The 23,312-nt window shown below is 44.6% G+C and overlaps 1 protein-coding gene across 2 annotated transcripts; it reads right to left on the bottom strand.

The window, feature by feature from the left end:
- Nucleotides 1-3,418: 3,418 nt before the first annotated feature.
- Nucleotides 3,419-13,678, bottom strand: DOLPP1 (dolichyldiphosphatase 1). 2 transcript variants are annotated; one of them, XM_072632655.1, is made up of 8 exons: nucleotides 13,095-13,660; nucleotides 9,802-9,902; nucleotides 9,144-9,228; nucleotides 8,899-8,998; nucleotides 8,311-8,409; nucleotides 7,565-7,693; nucleotides 6,605-6,694; nucleotides 3,419-5,186 (listed from the first exon to the last, which is right to left on the bottom strand). In XM_072632655.1, exons 1-8 carry the CDS (start codon nucleotides 13,168-13,170, stop codon nucleotides 5,150-5,152), a joined length of 717 nt encoding a protein of 238 aa, XP_072488756.1. In that variant the 5' UTR covers nucleotides 13,171-13,660; the 3' UTR covers nucleotides 3,419-5,149. The 2 variants fall into 2 exon arrangements, with proteins under 2 accessions (XP_072488756.1, XP_072488757.1); XM_072632656.1 differs by lacking the exon at nucleotides 3,419-5,186 and adding an exon at nucleotides 5,193-5,819 and having other exon boundaries at nucleotides 13,095-13,678.
- Nucleotides 13,679-23,312: the final 9,634 nt, after the last annotated feature.

Below are 23,312 nucleotides of genomic sequence, written 5' to 3'. Positions count from 1 at the left end.
CTCACTTTATCCTCTGGAGCCATCTGGGTCCAGGGGCAAGATATACATCAGGATGACTGGAAATAGCCCAGCTACCTATAAGTGGAGCTCAGTGAATGAACTGGGAAGGAATTGGTATGGGTTGGAATAATCAAGGAAAGACCTCCAGAGGTGGGAACTTGTGTTGAGCCTTGAAAGAAAAGATGAATTTGGTTAGAAGGGGAAAGGCAACCAGGATCTTACAGATAAGTAGAAGACAAGAGAGATGGTAATGAGAGTGATTTGTGTTGGGGGAGGAGTGGGTATGGCTGCATTGGAATATGTATGCTGACCAGTGATGAGTGGTAGTTTTCCTATATTAAAATGTGACCAGATTACACAGTCTCAAAAACTCAAAAAGTTTATGTGGGGAACTACTGAAAGTCTTAAAACAGAGTGAGAGGATGATAAATTATAAGTTCCTTGGGAGCAAAAACTAGTTTTTTGTTTGTTTGACACCTTTATTGGTGGTACAGTAGATAGATCACCTGGCCTGGGGGCAGGAAGACATCTTTTGAGTTCAAATCTGGCTTCAGACATTTACTTGTTACCTGTATGATCCTGGGCAAGTCACTTAACCTTGTTTGCCTCAGTTTCCCCATCTGTAAAATGAGCTAGAGAAGGAAGTGACAAACCACTCCAGTATCTTTACCAAGAAAACTCCAAATGGGGTCACAAAGAATTGGACATGACTGAAAAATGACTGAAACAAATCATCACTGCTTAGCACACAGTACCTGACACAGTGGTGCCAGCTAAATGCTGGTTGACTGGCTGACAGTCTGGCAGCTTTTGCAGGATGGAGCAGAAGCCCCAGAAGATAGGAAGACTAATGAGGCTGGTGCAATTATCTAGGAATGAGGTGATGAGGACTTGGGTTAGGGTTACAGTACAAATGGAAGAGGGGACACACGGTTCTATAAGGACAAAATTGATAAGACTTGTGACTGACTTGAAGGGGATAGGTCAAGATGACTTTGGAATTTGGAAATCTCATCACCATGCTGCTTGATACTCAGCACTTCTCAATTTTCCTGCGTTGCCTCTCCTGTTCGATTGGAGGGCTGGAGGGTATCTGCTCCCAAACCCTTTCATTATAAAGGCTCAACTTTCAGAACTTCCCAGGTAATTCTCCATTCTCCATCTGCAGTTCTGCTTGGTTTCAACTCCATGGAACATCATGCTCTCAATGAGAGGGAAAGCATATTGGATTTGGTGCTGTTGAACATAGATGGAAAAAAAAAAATCACACCAACTACTGGCATAGCTAGTAGATACAATGGAGAGTTCGAGGCCTGGAGTCAGGAAGACCCGATTCAAATGCAGCCTCAGACACTTACTAGCTGTATGACTCTGGGCAAGTCACTTAACCCTTTTTGCCTCAGTTTCCTCATCTGTAAAATGAGCTGGAGAAGGAAATGGCAAACCACTGCAATATCTTTGCCAAGAAAACCCCAAATGGGGTCAGACACAACTCAAAAAAAAAAAATCCCATTACCATTCTAACTGGACCTACTACATGTTTGTGTTGCACAAGTGAACCCTAACTGCTGTTAGGCAATCCTATTATAACTCCTTTATCAACACTATCCTACTTTCCAGTGACTCTTCCAAGCCTCCGTCTCCCCTCACTCTCTCAGCTAAGAATCATGCCTCATATTTTACAGAAGAAATTGAGGTCATATGCAGTGAGTTCCTGCTTCTCCCCTCTTTCTCATCTATCAGAGAACATCCGCCCCTCTCCTCCTTCACCTTGACTGTCTCACTCCTTGCGAAGGCTAACCCTTCTATCTGCTAAAGCAATTTCATCCCATCCTGTCTCCTCCAACAGACTGCCCTATCACCACCAAACTCATTTACTTTCATTCTCTCTGGTGCATTTTTCCTGCTACCGGTTCATTTCCTGCTACTTACAAACATGTCCAACAGCATCCTAAAAAAATCCTCACTTGATCCTTTCAGCCCCACTACCTTCCTATTTCTCTGCTGCTGTGTCCAAGATTCTTGAAGAGTGCTTACAACAGGTGCTTCCACTTCCTATCCTCTCCCTCTCTTCTTAACCTCTTACAGTCTAGCTTTCTGTCTTTTCATTCTGCCCAAACTGCTCTCTCCAGTTACTAATGATCTCTTAGACACCAAACTCAATGGCCTTTTCTCCATCTGTGGCCACGGCCTGTGGATTTCACCTTTGCAACATACCTCAAATGAGCCCCCTTTCCTCTGACAACGCCTTCCTCATTGACACAGGCCTTCATCATTTCATACCTAGATTATTGCATTAGCCTGGTGGCTAATTATAAAATCACAGGACCAGTTCCTATTCTCTATCCATTTGTCACACACATTCCCCCCTTCTCCCCCCCCCCCCCCCATACTGCCTTCACTGTGTTGAAACAAAAATTTCTACCCAGTTCTATTTCAGAAGCCTGGGTTGCCAGAAACCCCACCCATACCTAAAGGGAGAGATCCTTACGGTGGATAGGCAGGCTACTGTGGGATAGCAGACAGAGAATCGGATCTGGTGTCTGAGACCAGGCTTTGAGTGTGCTTCCTAACTGGGTATGTCATTTCCCCTCTCTGAGACTGTTTTCTGATCTGTTAAATGAGAATACCATTCACACTACCTCCCTCAAAACTGGACTATGATCTAAAGTGTGTAAACTGTGAGTCTATATCAGCTATTCATTATTGTTTTCCATTTACCTAGTTTTTAAATTGACTCTCCTGGCAAGGAAGTGGAACACTGACTTTCAACACTCCTTGGGAAATAACAATCCCCGAAGCTGAGCACCATTTTCACTCCTTCATTTAATTCAATGTTCTCTATACTTTTTCCCCCTCCAAATATGTTGCCCATGCCTACCTCCCAGAATGGCACTAATGTATGAAGAGCTGGCAATAGCATATTTGGGCTAGAGAGGCAGCTGTCCCCAGAGACACAGCTTTGCCCATCCACACAACTTCCCAAGTGGGAAGAACAATAGGCGGCAACACCAAAGGGGATGGATGACTCAGCCAGTGGTAGCTTGGCTAAGGGGAGGGAGGTGGCTGTCTCCTATCCTAAATCTCCCCATGTCCTCCCATCACCCAGAGGCCCCAGGCAGAGGGCTTTCTCCAGGCCTTCTTGAGAAGATGGATGAGAGGGCACTGGAATTAAATCAAGTAGATCAGAGATGCCACACCCTTACTCTGCAGATGAGAGCAGTATGGCCCAGAGAGGGCAAAAGACATGCCTAGGGTATCAGAGAATTCCTGCTGCCAGAGGAGACTCACTCTCGCTAAGAAGGAAGCTCCCCGAACTGATTTGCTCGGTGGCTTGTTCCTGAATCTCTTCATCCTCAATGGGTACCATTGCAGGGTGGACATCCCACAGACAGCCACCTTGGAGATCACACTCAGGTCGTTTTCCATATTTTATTTTAAAACAATAGTAAACAATTTTATTTATTGTCTTAATCCAAACCACCTGACATCTGGCTTATCTCTGGCCAAAAAGTAAAGTGGGAAGGGGAAGGGAATGTGGGGGCTGACCTAACTTCCCTGGAAATAAGCCCATTTTCCTGACATCTGGAATGGCTTGTGGATACTGTCTTTGCAAAAGGAAAGGAAAGAAAAGCACCACCAAGGCGTGCTTCAGCAGCAGCAGCAGCTCAGAAAATCAATTTTTTTTTTCTTCAATGATTTGAACCACCCAGTTCATTTCTAGATATTCCCTGGGCTTCAGACTCATAGTCCCCTCAATGATTCCTTTTGAAAGCAACTTTAAATCCACAGACCCAAGTACAAGTAAAATAAACCCAGGTGATGACTTCTTCAAGACATCTTCCGTCCAGCATGAGACCTAGTCTGACCAAACACATTGCCAGCTAGCACATTTCCTTCCAGTCTGTAGTACCCGACTGTGAAAGAGTGGAGACCTAGCTGCTTTGGAACAAGTGTTTGGAGATCAGCAGGGGAAGAAGGGTGGTGTCAGGCACACACCCAGCTGAATTCCTGGTCCTTTGCCTTTTGTTTTGGGTGGGTGGGTTAGGGGAGTTCTGAAGTACTTGGGATCTGGAAGTGGAAAGGGATGAAAGGTATTGAAAAGCAATTGCTACCTGATGGCAAGACAAAAAGAAATCTGTAAAACAGTTCAGGTTTCCCCATCTACAATGTAAATAGCATTTAAAAAAAAGTTCTTTCATTATAGAAGGTACAACCCATTGCATGGACAGGGATCAGAGAAGGCCCTTGAATGAGATTACTGTTGTAAAGAAATGTCATCACCAGACCAATGAAAAAGCTCTGTTTCTCTGAGATATCATTCTCCCAGATATGGAAATAACTGTGTTACAGGGAACAAGACACAGAAACAGCGTCCAACATACTAGGCTGTTATCGGCAGAGAGGAGCTAGGAATCAAAGAAAGGGCTGATTTTCCCCAGTGCTCTGTCCTAAGCCCCCATGTTTTACAACTATACTAAGGAGAGGTAGGTTGCTTCCTGGTGTTCAAAGCAAAATGTCCATCAAGTTTTGTTCCTTCCTTACAAAGTGCAGATAGATGGAACTGACATCACCCACATGGTCTGGAATTAAGACTCTCCTTGCACCACTGAGAAACCAACCCCACTCAATGGGTTCCTCTTCAGAATGGCCTTACCTCAGCCCCAGCTCCCAACTCAAAAAATCAAATTAACTTTAGAAAAAAAAAATAAATAGCATGTATATTTCATACCACCTAAACTCCACACAAATACTTGGCTGTTAGATTTTTCCCCACCCACCCTGTCTCAAGCTCTCAGATGGAAGTTTTCTTCTTTCTCCCCTATTATCCCACCCTTAGATCCTTCCTCTGGCCTTGGATGTTATGGAACATTCTGCCTCTCAATGTGCAGTGGTGGTATGGGCAAGGTCCATTTGCATCCTGGTCCCATGGGCAGTGGGGATGCCTAGTAAGCTGCCCAAATCGATGTCCAGGCCTCTGGACTCCTGCTGAAGGCCCCAGTCTGGCCTTTGGTCCATCTTGTTGATTTAAAAAAAAAAAAAGAAGAAAGAAAAAGGCTCCACGTGGTGACTTGGGTCTGTCGAGGTCTCCGTGGCGGCATCCTACCAGTCAGATCTGTGGGGCTGGCCCAGCCACGCCCGAGCATTCTCACTGTAGCTTTGTACCCAGCTTTCGCTGTCTGTTTCTGCAAGGTGACATTGAACAGGTGGCCCAGAGAAGGGTAAAAAAGAAACAAAAAATGAGATCTTCCCCTACAACGGGCAAGCAATTCATTTCCCTTTCCACCAAAATAAATCTTTCTCTGTTCTCTACCCAATTATTTTTATTAACACTCCCCTATGTGTGTATAGCACTTCTTAGTTTAGATGGTTCATGGTTCATGCCTGCTGTCTCATTGTTCTTCACAATAGCCCCATGAGGCAGGCAGGCAGACTGGCCAAGAACTATTATGCCTGCTCTACAGAGGAGGAAATTCAAACTCAGAGAGAGGGGAAGCTCCTTGCTCAAGGTCACATAGCCAAAAAGAGGTGGAATTGGGTCCAGGCATCTTCAATCCCAGTTTAATACTATCTTCACTATATCGTAATCCCCAGGCAGAAACTCTCCACCTCTGGCCAGCTGTGTCCTTTATGCCATTAATGGGATTGCCTTGCCCCAAAGTCCTCAAATCCCCTTTCCTAACAGATGTGGGCCTTTACCTATTCAGCCTGTTGTTATAATTCAGCCAGGATGCATTCATGATGCATATCTCCAAAGCCACCCACCAGCCCCCAGGACTGGAAAACCCCCGTAAGACTGCTCTATCTACTTCACAGGGCTGCAAAAAAAAAAAAAAATCCTCCGTAAATTTTAAAGTACTAGAGAAATAAGAGTGTTGTCCTCTCCCTTTCCATTCCTCTTAATCACTTGCTCCACATCAACTTTCTCCAACCATCCCCTCCCCTCCTCTCTCCCAACCCTGCCTCTAGTACCATGTGCTCCCCTGTGTTCTTGAGTATTCTCCCTGCTCCCAACACCCTTGGTTTGAAAGACCAACCCTCCTGGCCTTTCTGTCAGAGAACTCAGAAATTTGGTTCCTTTCAGATCTAATATTCTATGACCTGTGTATTTCTAGGCCTTGAGTTCTATGCAGGTTTCTGTTCTTTTGAGTTCTAAAAATTAGGTTTAATATAGCCTAGAATTAAAAGGGAATGTGAATGGAGAGTTGACCTAGGAGACAGGAAGGCTTGGGTTCAAATCCTGTTTCTGACACATACAAGTTATGTGACCTCTGGGTAAGGCACTAAATTTCTTACTGGCCCAGACACTTCTTTAAGACTACAAATATAAAGCAAGAGCCAACCCAATTTGTAAGAGGGAGCTTCCTCTTTCCTCACTGAGTGTTCTCTATAATAATAAAATTCAAAGGTCTGGTAAAAAACAAAACATGATAATCCAGGATCTTTCAACTTGACCCTCAATTGGAGAAATGGAATCACCTGCCCCCCCCACCCCCCAAGTCCCAGACTCTATGTAGTTAAGAGTTGTTCTAGGAAAACTGTTGGAGAACTCTTTATTCAAGGCCAATCATGGGAGTCTAAGTGCTCTTCCTATCTTACTCACCTGGCCTCTGCTCTGGTGACTGTATACTCAAACCACAGGACATTGGGGATGAGGCTTGTGTCTCGAATTAAGAAGAACTCAGATATGGGCCTAGAGGAAAAGAACAGCACACTCAGGGTGCTCATTTCTACAATGACATCCTGAAAACCCCACCAACTGCAAGGTGTTAAAGAGCTATCTATGCCCACTCCCTCCACCTTCTTCCCCTTTGTTTCTAATTTCAAAAGGGCAAAAAATACAGATCTAGCTACCAAGTCCTGGGAAGGAGCCCAGCTGTCTGGGGCGGAGTGGGAGAAAGGGGAGGAGATCCAAGTCCTAATGAGGAGAGCCTGTGTCAAACAGTAGCCAGTTCTTGATGCAAAGGGCATGAGTGATGTCAAAAGAGATAGTGACAGCCTGCCACATCTAACTGGGGTCAAAGTTCCACTGACTATGTTCCAATCTAGACCTGGGCACAGAGTCGGGTACATGCAACTATGACACCTGAGGACTATGAACAGGTAGAAGATGCTGCCCTTGAGCTCAAAAGTCCTAACCCAGGGGAATGCCCAGAGTTCAAACAGCAAACTCCCAAGCCTGCAGATGGGGTGGCAGGGATAACCTATACATGTAGGTCTTCCACATATACCTCCTAATGCGCACTCAGAATCCTAAAACACCTTCCTCCTGCATGTCTACTCAGTGGCTAGTGGTAATCCACTTGGGATTTTGCAAAGAAAGGCTTGCCCACAGCCTGGAGAACAGAAAGAGAGCCTTGACAATGGAGGCCTGGGTTAGGAATCAGGATGCATGGGTTCTCTTCCTAACTTTGCCAGAGGTTAGGATCCTCAGTGTGCAAACCATCCCTGGAAGAAGAGCTCCCAATGGACCCAGCAAAGAATGAGAATATGGGGAAGGAAAGGTCCCTGAATTCCCTGGGAGAGGGGAAGTGTGGGGAAAAGGGCTCTGGGAGGGAATTACCAGGCTGCTATCCTGGGGAACAGTGGAGTGAGGATCTCCTGTGTGAAGGCAAACCACGCGACAGCCATGATGCTTCCTGCAACCCCTCCATAGAGGACCTGGCTCCAGGTATGGTACAACAAATACACTCTTCAGCAGAAAGTGATGGGGAAGAACCAATGAGAGAGATATGGATAAGTCAGACAGACAGTTCCTGGCAGCCTAGGATGCCAGGTCAGAGTTGAGGTTAGAACCAAAGATAGTCAAGTGCCTAGCACCTGAGATGAGCCCCACACTTCCCACTGGTTTGGTGGGACGGTCCTTTCTTGATGGCTCAGCCAGGTCTTGACCTTAAGCCCAGGATCCCTGAACTCCAAACCCAAAGGGGACGCCAAGAACAGCAGGGTAAAGTCAACACATAAGGGAGTTTCTTTGATCCAACCAAAATATGGTGAGCTGAGCAGGGACCAGGAATGATCCCTCTTCAATATTAAATAGAATCCTAAGAAACAGCCCCATCATATACTCTGCTCAGTAGACTACTCTGTCCGTCACACAGATTAATTTGGTGGCCTCTATGGCTGAGTTCTCTCAGTGTTCACGGTAGGGAGGACTAGGGTATGCTTCCAGGTCTAAAGGGGGAGAAGCCAAGTTTGGGGTTAAGTAAAGGGACTTGGGAACATCAGAGAAGCCCTGAGGGGAGGAACAGTCTCCTACCACTGAGGGAGATGGAGGGGCAAGAAGAAAGGGCAAATACTGCTGCATACCTACTATATGAGACGAGAAAGGCTACTGTCACGAGGCCCAGAGAGAGCACATGTCTCCACAACAAGTCCAAGAACCTGGCGTTGTTTGTTTGATGCATTCTAAAGAAAGGGGGAACAAAGCAGGGGGCACTGAGCGGGGCAGGTAAAGCGGCTCCTTGTCCTTCCACTCCTCAGCATTGAAGGGAGCAATCTCCATTGCTCAGTCCTCAACATCTTTGACTGTTCTGCAGTTTAAGAACCTGATAACCATCAACCCCTTCTGAAAATGTGGCTTCTGGAACACCACATTTGCCTGGTTCTCTTTAATCCCTTACTGCTCTACCTAAGACACTTTGCATGGACTTACTTCTCTATCTTGCTTCTTATCTGTGGATATCCCAACCAAGCGACCCAGGGACAAGGACCCAAGTGGAGATGAATGTCATTGACATTCTAGGAGATGGGTACAGGAGGTGCCAGTCCTTGGACAAAGCCAGGGCCAGTGGGAGGCCTGGAGCAGATGAGGGCACAGGAAAAAAATATCTACTAAGTCTGAGATGCCCATAACCTTGGTAGCCCTCCCTAACCCTCCCCAGGAACGTACTTTACCTTAAATAAAGAAAAAGGAAGGAGTAGACTGAGAAGAACCACATAAATTGGGAATGGCTGGAAGGCATCCCATATTTGGTATTCACCATGGAGTGGGTATCTAAGAAGAAGCAGACAATGTCCATCAGGCAGTGTCTGGGTTACAGAGCTGTTCTCCCCCGGGGATATCCAGCTCCCCCAAGTCAGGAGATATCTTCATCCATCTTCGGCTCTCCCACTGCACCCCTCCAAAAGTCCCACCATACCTCCACAGGGCCGGGGCTCCCGGATAATGTTCTTTATTAGCCAGTTGACCCCTTCGTTGAGTGCCAGACCCCCCAGGAAAGAAATCTGTAAAAGAAGGAGTAGGGTCAACTCTGCCCTTGGAAGCCATAAAGCAAGTCCCTCCCTCCCCACCCAGATGTGGACCCCAGCCACTACTCTTAGATTTCAGAACTAATCTGAAGCCAGCAGGAGACTCAAAAACACTGGCGCATGGATCCATATGTATGGCGGGGGAGGTGCTCTCCTGGTGCAAGTGACAAAGGCACTGGATTTGAAGAGAGAGGACTTGGGTTCAGATCATGCCTGTTCTATCTATGTGTCCTTGGGCAAGTAACATCATGTCTCTTGACTTCTGTTTCTCCTCTAAAATGAGACAACTACACTAACGATCTCTGAGGTTCTTCCAGCTTTACATCCTAAGATTACCTGCAGTAGAAGTCCTGTCTTTGGGGACCACTCTGGCTTGCCTTTGGGCACCGTGAACAACTAACTGTCCACCACATGGAAAGGAGACCACTTCCCAAGGGTAGATGCTTCCCCACTGCCTCTGGCCACCCCCCGCTGAGCAGAGGGAATGTACATGTGGTCACAGAGGAAAGGACTGTAGGGTGGGCATGGCAGGAGGCAAGGCAGACTCACAGTGTGAAGCTCTCGTTTGAATATGATGAGTGTCACAAAGCCAACAATAACGAAGATGGGGCTGAGGCTCACGTAGGCAAGGAGGTGGCCTGAGAGATCACCTGGGGAAGGTGGGAGGCAAGGAAATGGAAGAACTGGTCAAAATCCATCTTTTCAAATGAGAAACCCAACTACACAACAGAAAGCCAATCCAAGGGCTCAGAGAGCCCAAGAGAAACTTCCAAGTCTGGCCCAGGACAGCGGGAACTCTGTTGGTGACAGCTGGCTCCACACCATTAGAAGGGAGTAGGAATCACATTAGCAGCCTTAGCAATGGGAGGAAGCAGGCTCCAGAAAAAGCTGCATCTCCTTGGTGCTCCCCAAGAGACGGCATGGAGGAAAGAAGGCTCAGGGGCTTTTCCTGCAGTGACCAGAGAGGGGGAGATGGGCAAACTGACTCAACACAGCCCATGTTATTGGTATGGAAACTCAGCCTGAGGTGCATACTCCTACAGCCCCAACCAGGTTGCAGGCTCCTGTGATTTGGAACATTCTCTCCTTTCCAGAATAAATCCTAGGACCAACCCAAACTCCTAAATCCTACCCTAGGCTCAACGAAAACTTGGGGCAGGGGAGTGGGGAGGAAGGGAGAGAGGTTATGTAGATGAGGAATTGTAATTTACCACTAGTTTTACCTAATCCAGACTGTCTGTGCCAGAAGGCACTTTACCCCTCTCAAACTTCCCCCTAAGGCCAATACCTGGTACATTTCCTAGAAAACAGCTCAGGCCAAAGGCCAGATCCATACTGAAAAAATTCTAACCTGGGAAATGGTCCCAAAGAAACTTAACTGGGCATAAACCAGTCTGCACAGGAAGCCAGAGGACACCAAGCCAAGCCCCACCCCAGGTAGAGAAGACTGGGGGAGAGAGAGGGGACCAACACCCTCCAGGTCCAATGAATGACTCAAGGAACCCTGGTTAAGACAGAGAAGCATATGCCAAGCCCATTCCAAACCTCCTTCAGCATAATCACAGCAAAGATCTAGGAGATGTCAAGAACACCAGACTGAAAGTGAAGAGACAAATTCAGGTTTGATGTTGTTATGAAATGTGGGACTTGGGCAGGTCATACTCCTTCTCTGGGCCTCAGTTGCCTCATTTGTAAAACAAAGTGCTAAATTACATAGTCTCTAAGGTCCTGCACAGCTTTAACATTGTAAAATTTTATGGCAATAAAAAGTCCTATTTGTAGTTTTAAGAACTTATCTTCTATCCTCTTTTCTATCTCAAAGCCTCTGACAGCATTTGTTCAGATCTCTTGGTTCCCATCATTCCCTACCTAATACTGAACTCATTTATGCACATGTAATATCCTACAAAACAGAAGCTTGAGGGCAGGGAGTGTTTCATTCTCATCTTTTACGCTCAGCACCTCCCAGGGTCAGGCGCACAGCAGGCAACGAAAGGTTGAGTGAATTTGGAGAACAACAGGGTCCCCATTTTACAGATGCAGAAACTTCCTGAGGCTCAGGAAGGCTGGGTCAACCACCTACTGTCAGAAATGGGACTCCAACTCTAAGCTATCTGATTCAAAAACTGGTGATGAATGAAGACCAATGGGCTGCATCCCTCAAGTCTGCATTCTTGGGAGTACCTCCAACAGCTCTACCTGCAAAGACTCCTGATCAAGGCCTCTAATGCCTTTAGCCATCCTGCTGAGGAACATCCATGGCCCACCTGCCCACTTCCACTCCCTACAAAGAATCTAAATGAGTTGGTTTTGGGGGGATTTTTTGGCAGCAGCACCAGGGAGATATAACTGGGACAGAACAGTAAATAATGATGGCATATAACAGGAGATTTTTCCAGAGCCCAAAAAACTGCCTATCAGTATTATGTATCCTCCTGAACGCAAGCAGGAGGCAGAAAGGGTAGGGATATTCTCACTGTCTTCAGCAAGAAATCACAGCGGGTGTTTTTTTCAGTTTGGAAGTTTGGGGGTGCTGGTGGTCAGTGCTGCCCCAAAAACCATACTGATGGCTATGCAAAAGGCTTAGGAAAATTTGCATACCTTCACCCTTGTGGGGCTGAGTGACACAGGGACAGGAATTTCTGTCAGGACTCTGCTCAGGGGGACAGAGAATGAAACTAGCCTGACATACATTTCCCTGTGGACTAGGCCTTGAATTAGCAGGAAGACTGTGTGCTCCAGGGGCACCATCCCCTCTCTGCATGGGGCTGGTGCGTGGCTATGTGGCCCTGAAACCCTCACTTATCGACATCGTTTCATCCTCAGGATGGACATAGCCTTTGGCTGTTTCAAAAGCAATACTGTACCAGGTACTGCTCCCAAATAGCTGTGAGATGTAGGGCAACTCACTTCATCTGAGTCTCAGTTTCCTCATCTGTAAAATGGGAATAACACACAGCTATTAAAGCTTAAAGCTGCACCAAGACTTTGTACGACTCCCTAACCTCACAGGATGGTGGGGAGAAACGCACTTCCTAAACTTAAAAACAAGTTAAAACGGGAGCTCTGAATTGTCAGGCTTGCACGGGTATGCAGACAAGGAGCAGGGCCGAGCTCTCCAGGTCAGAAGCAGGCAGAACCTCGCCCCTCCGCATCTCAGCCTTGCCCCGGACGGCCTTCGGAGACACACCGGTGGTCCCAAAGGCCCAGAGGGTCCCGGGACCCCCGCCCCGCACTGCAGCAAGAGGGTCGGGGTCAAGGGCGGGGGGAGGGGGAGGCGGCAAGGGAAGAGTCTTCCGGCTGTGGTCAGGGGCAGCTCCGCAGGGGGCCTGCCCAGCTCCCGAAAGCATCAAAGCTGCCAGGCGGCGTCCGCGCGGGGCGACGGGGGGCGCTGAGTCCAAGACAAGGAAACTCCGAGTGCTCACGCACGGTCCCCTCCCAAGCCGAGGGGGGAACACCCGCTCGGAACGCCTGCTTCTCTAGTCCTCGGGGGACAATGACGGGGGAAGAGGGAGTCTTGAGACCCATACCGCTCCACGCACGCAACGGCTCCGCACCCCACAAGCCCACTTCACGGGTCCGTGCCACTGAGCCCAGGTAGCTAGCCGCGCAGGCGCAGAGTGAGCAAGCCAGAGGCTCACAATTTAGCACAGCTCATCGCCACCTCACTGCGCCGGCGCGTTATGCTCCTCGAAGGGAGTCTTCAATGGCTCACTATTTGACAGTTGCCACCCCAGCCCCCGGCTGCCCCCTTCCCTGGCTCACCCGGGGAGGGAGAGGTCGGGTGGGGAGGGGCGAGACACAGAGGAGGCCTCCTTTGAGGGCTTGGGGCTGAGTTTTACCTGCGGGATATTCGACGTGGGTGAGGGTCACCGGCCGCCATGAAGCGGGGAGCGAGCACTGTCCGTCCGCTGCCATCTTACCCGGAGACCGGGCTTTGCCGATTAGCCAATCAGGAAAAAGAGGGGAGATGGTCTTGACCTATCCCGCTTGGAAGACTCCTCACACCCAATCGTCGGCCGCTACAGGTAGTGGCGCAGCCCATCAGCGCGCAGGCCATCGGCCTAGCCAGAACAACGAATCAGAGAATGGGGCTGATGGAGCCTTTGAGCTTCCCCCACCGGGGTTCAATCCGTTGCGAGCACAGGTACGGACCTGGCCAATCAGGATAGGCTAGGGTTACAGCCCATAAACTGGAGTAGGGTGACCAATCAGAAGGAGAGATTGGCGTTAAAGGGGCGGACAGCATGAGCCAATCAGTCGTTAGCTTGGGGGGCGTGTTGGACTTTGGTGGGAGCTTTAGTTTGGGGTCCTGGTTCTAACCTTCTTGGTGCTCTAGAGTAGTTGGGCATCGCTCCGGTCCCCTAGGACCGCCAAATCCTCGACGGAGCTCAGGGGGAGGATACACAGCTCCCAAGCCAGCCAACCTGATACCCAAGTAACCAGAAACTGCTATTAATGGAGAGTACCCAAATCAGTCTCTTTGGAAAAATAAAGACAAAAACAAGAAAATAGACTATTATTTTTAAATATTTTTTTATGTCATTAACTACTTCTCAATTACATGTAAAAAAATTTTCAAGATCCATTTTTTTCAACATTTTGATTTCCAAATTCTCTTCCTCCTCTCCCCTCGTTAAGAAGACAAGTGATATAATATCATATATGTGAAGTCATGCAGAATTTTTCCATATTAGCCATGTTGTAAAAGAAAGCACAAAGAAATGAGAAAAATAAAGAAAGCAAAGTATAGTTCAGTCTGCAGTCAGAGTTCAGCAGGTCTTTCTCTGAAGGTGGATAGCACTTTTCATCAACTATATTATTGTTAAAATAGAACTTCATTATCCCTCAGACTAAACTCCTACACCTACATCCATAAATCTGTTTGTGAGAATTGGTCCCTTATAAGGGGAGCTAGCTGGCACAGCGGTTAGAGTACTGGACCTGGTGAGTTATAAATCCAGCTTTAGAAAATAGCTGTGTGATCTGGGAAATCTCATTATCCCACAAGATTGAATCTGCTCCAGGGGATTTAAGGAAGGGGCCTATCCCAATCTTTTCATTTCCCACCAACTGCACTACTTTTGTGTTCGGATTTTTCCATCATGTTCCATCATCCAGGATACATTCCCACACCCTCTTCCTCCGTCACTTCAACTTTTCAGCTTCCTTTTCTATGTGGTAGATTAGATTATTAACTCCTTGAGGGTAGAACTTTCTTTTATCTGTAATGTAGGTGCTTTTATCTGTATTTCTATGGGCTTAGCATAGTACCTGGCATGTAGGATGTATTTAATAAATGTTTATTGCCTATGACTATGACCCTGGGTAAGTCATTTCCAAATGAAATCTTTCTCTACCTTAATTTCTTCATCTGCAAAATGAGGATAATGATAGTTGTGAGAATAAAATGAGATCATATTTGTAAAGTATTTCCTAACCTTAACATACTATATAGATGCTAACTATTATTATTTTAACCTGTAAAATGGAGATAATACTACTTGTCCTATCTACCTTACAGGATTGGAGGTAGGGGAAAGTATTTTATAAACCTTAAAGCACTAGGAAACTGACTTATAATAACCTTTGTTTTCTATAATTTCAAAACATTCCATTTGTCCCTCTTCTGTGGATGTGCACAGATGTGAAAGACTCTGGTCCTGCCCTCCTTTTACCCTTTTTTCACAAAAGCAATAGGAAACATTCCTTCACATCCTGCCCTCAGACACCTTCCTTCATACTCCTTAGACTGGCCCGACTCAGTTTGGACTTTGAAACATACCCCAGAACCATGGGATATTTTGCCTGTCAGATCTATGGATAAGGGAAGAATTTATGACCAAACCAAATTTATGACGACAGACAGAGAGCACCACAGGATGTAAAATGGAAAATTTAGATTATGTTAAATTTAACAGATTTTGCACAAACAAAACCAATGCAGCCAAAATTAGAAGGAAAGCAGAAAACAAGGGGGAAAGTTACAGCACGTGTCTCTGATAAAGGCCTCATTTCTCAACTATATAGAGAACTGAGTCAAATTTATAACAATACAAGTCTTTCCCTATTTGGTCAAAGGATCTGAACAGGCAGTTTTCAGAAGAAGATATCAATAGTCACTTTTAAAAAAGTGCTTTAAATCATTCTTGATTAGAGCAATGCAAATTAAAACAACTCGGAAGTATCACCTCACACCTACATCAGATTTATTAATATGATAGAAAAGGAAAATGGTAAATATTGGAGATGTGGAAAAATTGGAACACTAATGCATTATTAATGGAGTTGTGAACTGATTCATCCATTCTGGAGAACAATTTGGAACTATGTTCAAACACCTATAAAACTGTGCATATCCTTCAACCCAGGAATACTCCTACTCCTAGGTCTGTATCCTAAAAAAAATTTTTAAAAAGAAAGAAAAAGAAAAGTACTTATATATACAAAAATATTTATAGCAGCTCTTTTTTGTAGTGGCAAAGAATTGGAAATTGAAAGGATGCCCATCAATTGAGGAATGGCTGAACAAGTTGTGGTACATGATTGTGATAGAATACTATTGTGCTATAAGAAATGATGAGCAGGATGCTTTCAGAAAAACCAGGAAAGACTTATATGAACTCATGCAAAGTGAAGAGAGCAGAACCAGGAGAACACTAATAGCAATACTGTATGATGATCAACTGTGAATTACTTAGTTATTTTCATCTGTGACAAATGAAAAGTTAGAGAGACGTAATTTCTGGGTAGTTAACCATTTTATTAATTATAGCTAGTGAATAATTAATAAAAGAATGGTTGTCCAGCTGTCTGGATTTCTCTTGTAAAACAAACACCCCCTCATGGAGACTTCTTGATGCTTATATACCCTTGGAAGGGTGGGTGTGGGTTCCCATAATCAACTCTGATTGGTTAGCAATAAGAATTAATATTATAATGAGAGGTGGATCTATTTGAATGAGGAGCTGGGTATATAATTCTGATTATGTCACCCATGAACAAAGATTGGTCTCAAGCCAGACTACTCCTGACTGGGCAGAAAAAGGAATCTACACCCCTCCCACCCCCATCTCCCCCACCATGGGAGCCTGAGTAGAACACAATGGGCTGGAATTCACCTAAATTAGATTCTCTTTGTAAGGTTTTCTAGTTAGATGGGATAAGAATTCCACCTAGATACAATGGTGTGGGGAAAAGGGGGAGAAAGATGGTGGTAAATTTTGGAGCAAGATTAGAAATCTTGAGAGACTGGTCTTTGAATGAGGAAATAGAAAAGGAAAAATTTTAATCTCAATTAATTATTGGTTATTAATATAAGAGAAAAATTATCATTTCTTTCACAGAAATATGTGTGTGTTCATCCTTCATTGTAGAAGAAGACCATGCCATCAAATAATGACATGACTTGAATTTGACTTTGTTTTGAGTGAGGGAGGGCTGTGCAGGTCACCAGCCTCACTTTTCTTCCAGAGCCATCTGAGTCCAGTGACCAGATATTCATTAGGATGACTGGAGATGACCCAGGATGAGGCAATTGGGGTTAAGTGACTTGCCCAAGGTCACACAGCTAATGAGTGTCAAGTGTCTGAGGTGAGATCTGAACTCAGGTCCTCCTGACTCCTGAACTGGTGCTCTATCCACTGTACCACCTAGTGGCCCCTCACAGAAATATGATACAGTTCTGAAGGACTTATTTTGAAAAATGCTATTTACCTCAAGGGAAAGAACTGATGGAGCCTGAATGCAGATCAAAGCATACTATTGTACTTTATTTTTTCTTGTTTGCTTTTTTGTTATGTGTTTTCTTTCACAACATGGCTAATATGGAAAAATATTTTGCATGACTGCATATATATATAAAATCTATACCAAATTGCCTGCCTTCTCAAGGAGGAGGGAGGGGAAGACGGAGGGAAGGAGGGAATTTGGAACTGAAAAATTTTTAAAATGAATGTTAACAATTGTTTTTGCATGCAATTGGGAGAAATAAAATGTAAATTAAAATAAATATCAAAAAAAAAAGCACACCCCAAGGTTCAATTGGTCCCAAGAGTCACACTTGCAAGAGGAGAGAGCAAAGGGAGTAGGGATCCAGGATAGAGAGGCTTTCTGAGGGCTATGGGAAAGGATCTTATTTCACACCAGGGAAGAGATGGAGGGTTTCTACTAATTCCCCCATTATCAAATATGCTGTGTTCACTACACTTATTAAGAAAAGAAAAATCAATTCTATTTTTAAGGAGTTTTTGGTTTTGTATTTAATAAGAAGTTTTGAAATTTAAATAAAAAGAACAAAATGAAGATGAACTCTATGTAATAATGATAATGATCAGAAAAATTAACTGGAAAGGAGTTGAAAAAAGACATTTTTTTTTTTTTTGCCAATGTTGGAGACTATGGCTGTTCAATCCTGCACATACCATCTTCAGACTGAGTTGATGTGTTGGCTTGTTTTACTTAACTTTTTTCTTTCTTTTTATCCTTTGTTGCAAGGGATGACTCAAAGGATAGGGGAAGGAGGTGCTCAAAATCAAGGGGACATAAAAATACAGGAAAGGCACCATGGCATTGGGAGTTGAATTGACCTCAGAGTCACGAAAAGCTGAATTCAGGTCCCACTTCTGACATAACTTGGTTTCGTTACGTTCAGCAAATCATTTAACCTCTCAGTGCTGTGGAAAACTCTAAATTGTAGAGAAGGTATTGGTAGAGGAAATTTCTTTACCTGGGAGTTCCCCATGCCAAGAAAAATCACAGACCCTTTCAGTTTTTTAAAAATAAAAAGTTTCATGCTTGGCCCACTCTTAATCTGAACATTCAATTAACCACTATCCTCCCCCACCAAATTCCTCAAGCATTCTAGTTGAGGTTTTATTAAAAATTCAGTCCATAAACACATATTAAGCATCTACTATATGTCAGTCACTGGAAATACCAAGAAAGTTAGATAGTCTTCGCTTTCAAGGAACTTACAGTTTAAGGGGAAAAACATATGGACAACTTTAATCAGCAGAAGGAAAATACTAGGATTGAGGGATTGGGAAAGGCTCCCTATAGAAGGTGGGATTTTATCAGTAAAGAGAGATGAGGAGAGAGAGCATTCCAAGCACATGGGCCAACCACAGAGAATGCTCAGAGTGGGGAGATTGCGAGTATGATTTGAGGAACAGCACTGGATCACGGAGGGGAAGGTGGAGGAAGTATGAGGTAAGAGCAGAGGGGTGCAGTGGAAGTCCCCCAATCTGGGACTGGGGAGATCTGAGAGCCCAGGTCTGCTTCTTGCTTCCCCTCAAGGGACCACCATTTCCTCATCTTTAAAATGCAGGGGTTGAATGAGGTGGTCCCTAAAGTCTCTTCTAGCTCTCACATTATAAACATTTTATATTCTCTAGTGGTTTCCAACTTCAATGTTCCCTGACTTAGGGGAAAGAACTTTAGGAAGAAATTAAAAATGTAATCTCTGCCTTTCATTGCTTATGATTTAATTGAAAGAAAAAAAGCAGGACAAGTGTTATACACTCCTTTAACCCCAAAATGCGAGCAAGATGAACATTAACTGGAATAGTTAATCCTTTCTTCTTTTGGAGGTGATGCCCCAGAATCACACAGACAGCAAGTAAGTGTCTGTGGTCATATTTGAGCTCAGATCCTCCTGACTCTCTCTATCCCCTGAGACACCTAGCTGCCCCTGGAATAGTTAAGTCTTATGCCCTGGGTCTTAGCCATCAGAGTCTAATTTGCTCCCAAGTCCCTAAGAAATCTGAAGCCAAGTTTTCTCTGAGGGCCTCAGATAGGTAGAGAGACTTGACCTCCCCATAGGAACACTGCTTTGGAATTACCTATCAGATTCTCAACTGCCCCACAACTTCAGTTCCACAAAGAATAAATTACTAGGATCTATTGATTCCACAATAATGCTTACAAAGAGGGTCCTTTTCCATCATCAAAATGCTGGTGATGACAAAATAAAATCTAGGAATCCTAGAATATCAGTGCTGGAATGGGAATCAAAAATCATTAACATTCTAGCTTCCTCAGGGGGAATAGTACCAGCAAGTCATTTAACCTAGCCAAGCTTGTTTTCCTCCTCTTTAAAGGGGATAGCACTTGTAATTGAGTAGCTAGGTGGCACAGTAGATAGAGTGCCAGGCCTGGAGTCAGGGAGACTCATCTTCCTGAGTTGAAATCTGACTCAAGACACTTACTAGTTGTGTGACCCTGGGCAAATCACTTGACCCTGTTTGCCTCAGTTTCCTCATCTGTAAAATGAGCTGGAGAAAGAAATGGCAAACCACTCCAGTCTCTCTGCCAAGAAAATCCCAAATAGTGTTACAGTTAGACACAAGTGAACAATAAACTTTAAAGCACTATTTAAATATCTTTACATAAATATCCATTCCTTATGTTCCTGCTTAGTCATCTACACATATATCTAAGTCCTCTATACCCCCTAAGTCTCCAGTTCTATTTCTTACTCTGGTATGAAACCCTCCACAACCCTTCCAAAGATCAGCAAGTTTTCATTCCTTCTTTTGATTTCCTCTCCAACATAGGATTGGTACAAATACTATGGCGATTAATTATATTTCCATTATCCTGTTTCACCAACCAGACTGAAGCTCCTTTAGCTCAGGGGATTGTGTCACTCCAATTTGTTTCCAAAGCCAAAGGCCTTACACCTAATAGGTGTGTGTGTGTGTGAGGACTGGCTAAACTAGTTGTGGGACATGAATGTCATAGGATATTACTGTGTCCTAAGAAACCATGAATGTGAATGCAGAGAAACAAGGAAAGGCTCTGAATGCAAAGTGAAGAAGAACCAGGAAAACAATCCACACAATGACTACGATGATAGGAAAAAAACAGAAAAGCAACTAAAACTGAATGCTGCAAAATTATATTGTCCAAGCTTGACCTCAAAGAAGAGATCTGGCGGAGCCAATATTGCCAAGTAGAAAGACACACATACGCTAGTGTCAAACCCACAGCCCATAAAATATCTGTAAAAAAGAACTCCCAACAAATTCTGGAGCAGCAGAAGCCACAGAACAATGGAGCAGACGAGATTTCTGTTCCAGAGAGCCCTGAAAACCTCTCGCAAAACATCCCTCCCGCCCCGGACCAGAGCCCAGCCCTGCCTTGGGCGTGCGACACCGAGAGGAGCAGATCCCAGCAGGCTTCAGGGACAGAATCTCCAGCGGCCGCGTGGGTCCCTCCACCCACAGGCCCCAAAGGTTGATGAGAGGATCTTCTCAGCTTGCCGAGAGGGGAGTGGGGCGCCCCCATAACTCAGGCCCCCTCGGGAGGCAGCAGCAGAGGCGGGAGCAGAGCGGGGCTCCCCAAGCAGGCAGGAGCCCCAATCCATTGTTGAAGGTCTCTGCATAAACCCCCTGAGGGAACTGAGCCCTGTGAGGTGGCCCTGCCCCCACCTGAGCACCTAAACTTAATCTCACACTGAATAGCAGCCCTGCCCCCGCCAAAAGCCCTGAGGCTGGGAAGTAGCATTTGAATCTCAGACCCCAAGCGCTGGCTGGGTGGATCTGGAGGCAAAGTGGGTGTGAAGAGAATACACAGAAGTCAAGCCACTGGCTGGGAAAATGCCCAGAAAAGGGGAAAAAAAATAAGACTATAGAAGGTTACTTTCTTGGTGAACAGGTATTTCCTCCCTTCCTTTCTGATGAAGAAGAACAATGCTTACCATCAGGGGAAAGGCTCACAGAAGTCAAGGCTTCTGTATCCCAGCCCACCCAATGGGCTCAGGCCATGGAAGAGCTCAAAAAGGATTTTGAAAATCAAGTTAGAGAGGTGGAGGAAAAACTGGGAAGAGAAATGAGAGAGATGCAAGTAAAGCATGAAAAGCAGATCAGCACCCTAGTAAAGGAGACCCAAAAAAATGCTGAAGAAAATAACACCTTGAAAAATAGGCTAACTCAGCTGACAAAAGAGGTTCAAAAAGCCAATGAGGAGAAGAATGCTTTCAAAAGCAGAATTAGCCAAATGGAAAAGGAGGTTCAAAAGCTCACTGAAGAAAATAGTTCTTTCAAAATTAGAATGGAACAGATGGAGGCTAATGACTTTATGAGAAACCAAGAAATCACAAAACAAAACCAAAAGAATGAAAAAATGGAAGATAATGTGAGATATCTCATTGGAAAAACAACTGACCTGGAAAACAGATCCAGGAGAGACAATTTAAAAATTATGGGACTACCTGAAAGCCATGATCAAAAAAAGAGCCTAGACATCATCTTTCATGAAATTATCAAGGAAAACTGCCCTGAGATTTTAGAACCAGAGGGCAAAATAAGTATTCAAGGAATCCACAGATCACCACCTGAAAGAGATCCAAAAAGAGAAACTCCTAAGAACATTGTGGCCAAATTCCAGAGTTCTCAGGTCAAGGAGAAAATATTGCAAGCAGCTAGAAAGAAACAATTCAAGTACTGTGGAAATACAATCAGGATAACACAAGATCTAGCAGCTTCTACATTAAGGGATCAAAGGGCATGGAATAGGATATTCCAGAAGTCAAAGGAACTAGGACTAAAACCAAGAATCACCTACCCAGCAAAACTGAGTATAATACTTCAGGGGAAAAATTGGTCTTTCAATGAAATAGAGGACTTTCAAGCATTCTTGATGAAAAGATAAGAGCTGAAAAGAAAATCTGACTTTCAAACACAAGAATGAAGAGAAGCTGAAAAGGTGAACAGCAAAGAGAAGTTATAAGGGACTTACTAAAGTTGAACTGTTTACATTCCTACATGGAAAGACAATATTTGTAACTCTTGAAACTTTTCAGCGTCTGGGTACTGGGTGGGATTACACACACACACACGTACACGTACGCACACACACATAGAGACAGAGTGCACAGAGTGAATTGAAGAGGATGGGATCATATCTTTAAAAAATGAAATCAAGCAGTGAGAGAGAAATATATTGGGAGGAGAAAGGGAAAAATGGAATGGGGCAAATTATCTCATAAAAGAGGGAAGCAAAAGACTTTTTAGTGGAGGGAAAAAGAGGCGAGGTGAGAGAAAAACATGAAGTTTACTCTCATCACATTCCACTAAAGGAAGGAATAAAATGCACACTCATTTTGGTATGAAAACCTATCTTACAATACAGGAAAGTGGGGGATAAGGGGATAAGCAGGATAGGGGGGATGATGGAAGGGAGGGCATGGGGAGGAGGGAGCAATTTGAGGTCAACACTCATGGGGAGGGACAGGATCAAAATAGAGAATAGAAGTAATGGGGAACAAGATAGGATGGAGTGAAATATAGTTAGTCTTCTACAACACGACTATTATGGAAGTCATTTGCAAAACTACACAGATATGGCCTATATTGAATTGCTTGCCTTCCAAAGGGAAGGGGGTAGGGAGGGAGGGAGGAAGAGAAGTTGGAACTCAAAGTTTTAGGAACAACTGTTGAGTACTGTTCTTGCTACTAGGAAATAAGAAATACAGGTAAAGGGGTATAGAAAGTTATTTGGCCCTATAGGACAAAAGAGAAGATGGAGACAAGGGCAGAGAGGGATGATAGAAGAGAGGGCAGATTGGTGGTAGGGGCAATTAGAATGCTTGGTGTTTGGGTGGGGGGGAGGGGACAAAAGGAGAGAAAATTTGGAACCCAAAATTTTGTGAAAATGAATGTTAAAAGTTAAATAAAAAATAAATTAAAAAAAAAGAGAGAGATCTGAGAAGACATTTCCCTCCTTGGCTTCTTTGCAGAGGTGGAGGGACTGGTTATTGGACCACATATATCTTAGACTTTCTCAGTGTTGGTTTTGCTGAACTTTTCTATCTTTGTTTCATTCATTGTTTAAAAAAAGATAGTTCTCTGGGAGGAACACATTAGGAAAAGTAAATGGTATAAAAACAATAACTACAAATAAAAATCTATTTTTTGTAAACACCTGAAGACTCTTGTCCCTACTAGGGCAAAGGACAACCTTTCAACTTTGGCATTTGCAAGAGTAAGTTAGTGTTGGCTAATTCTAGTGAAAAGTCAAGGCTTCCAAATAAGTGACTACACACCTAAAGGACTCAT

The sequence above is a fragment of the Notamacropus eugenii genome, chromosome 1 (assembly GCF_028372415.1).
Source record: "Notamacropus eugenii isolate mMacEug1 chromosome 1, mMacEug1.pri_v2, whole genome shotgun sequence".
Taxonomy (NCBI): domain Eukaryota; kingdom Metazoa; phylum Chordata; class Mammalia; order Diprotodontia; family Macropodidae; genus Notamacropus; species Notamacropus eugenii.
This window is presented reverse-complemented; position numbering and strand designations above follow the sequence as displayed.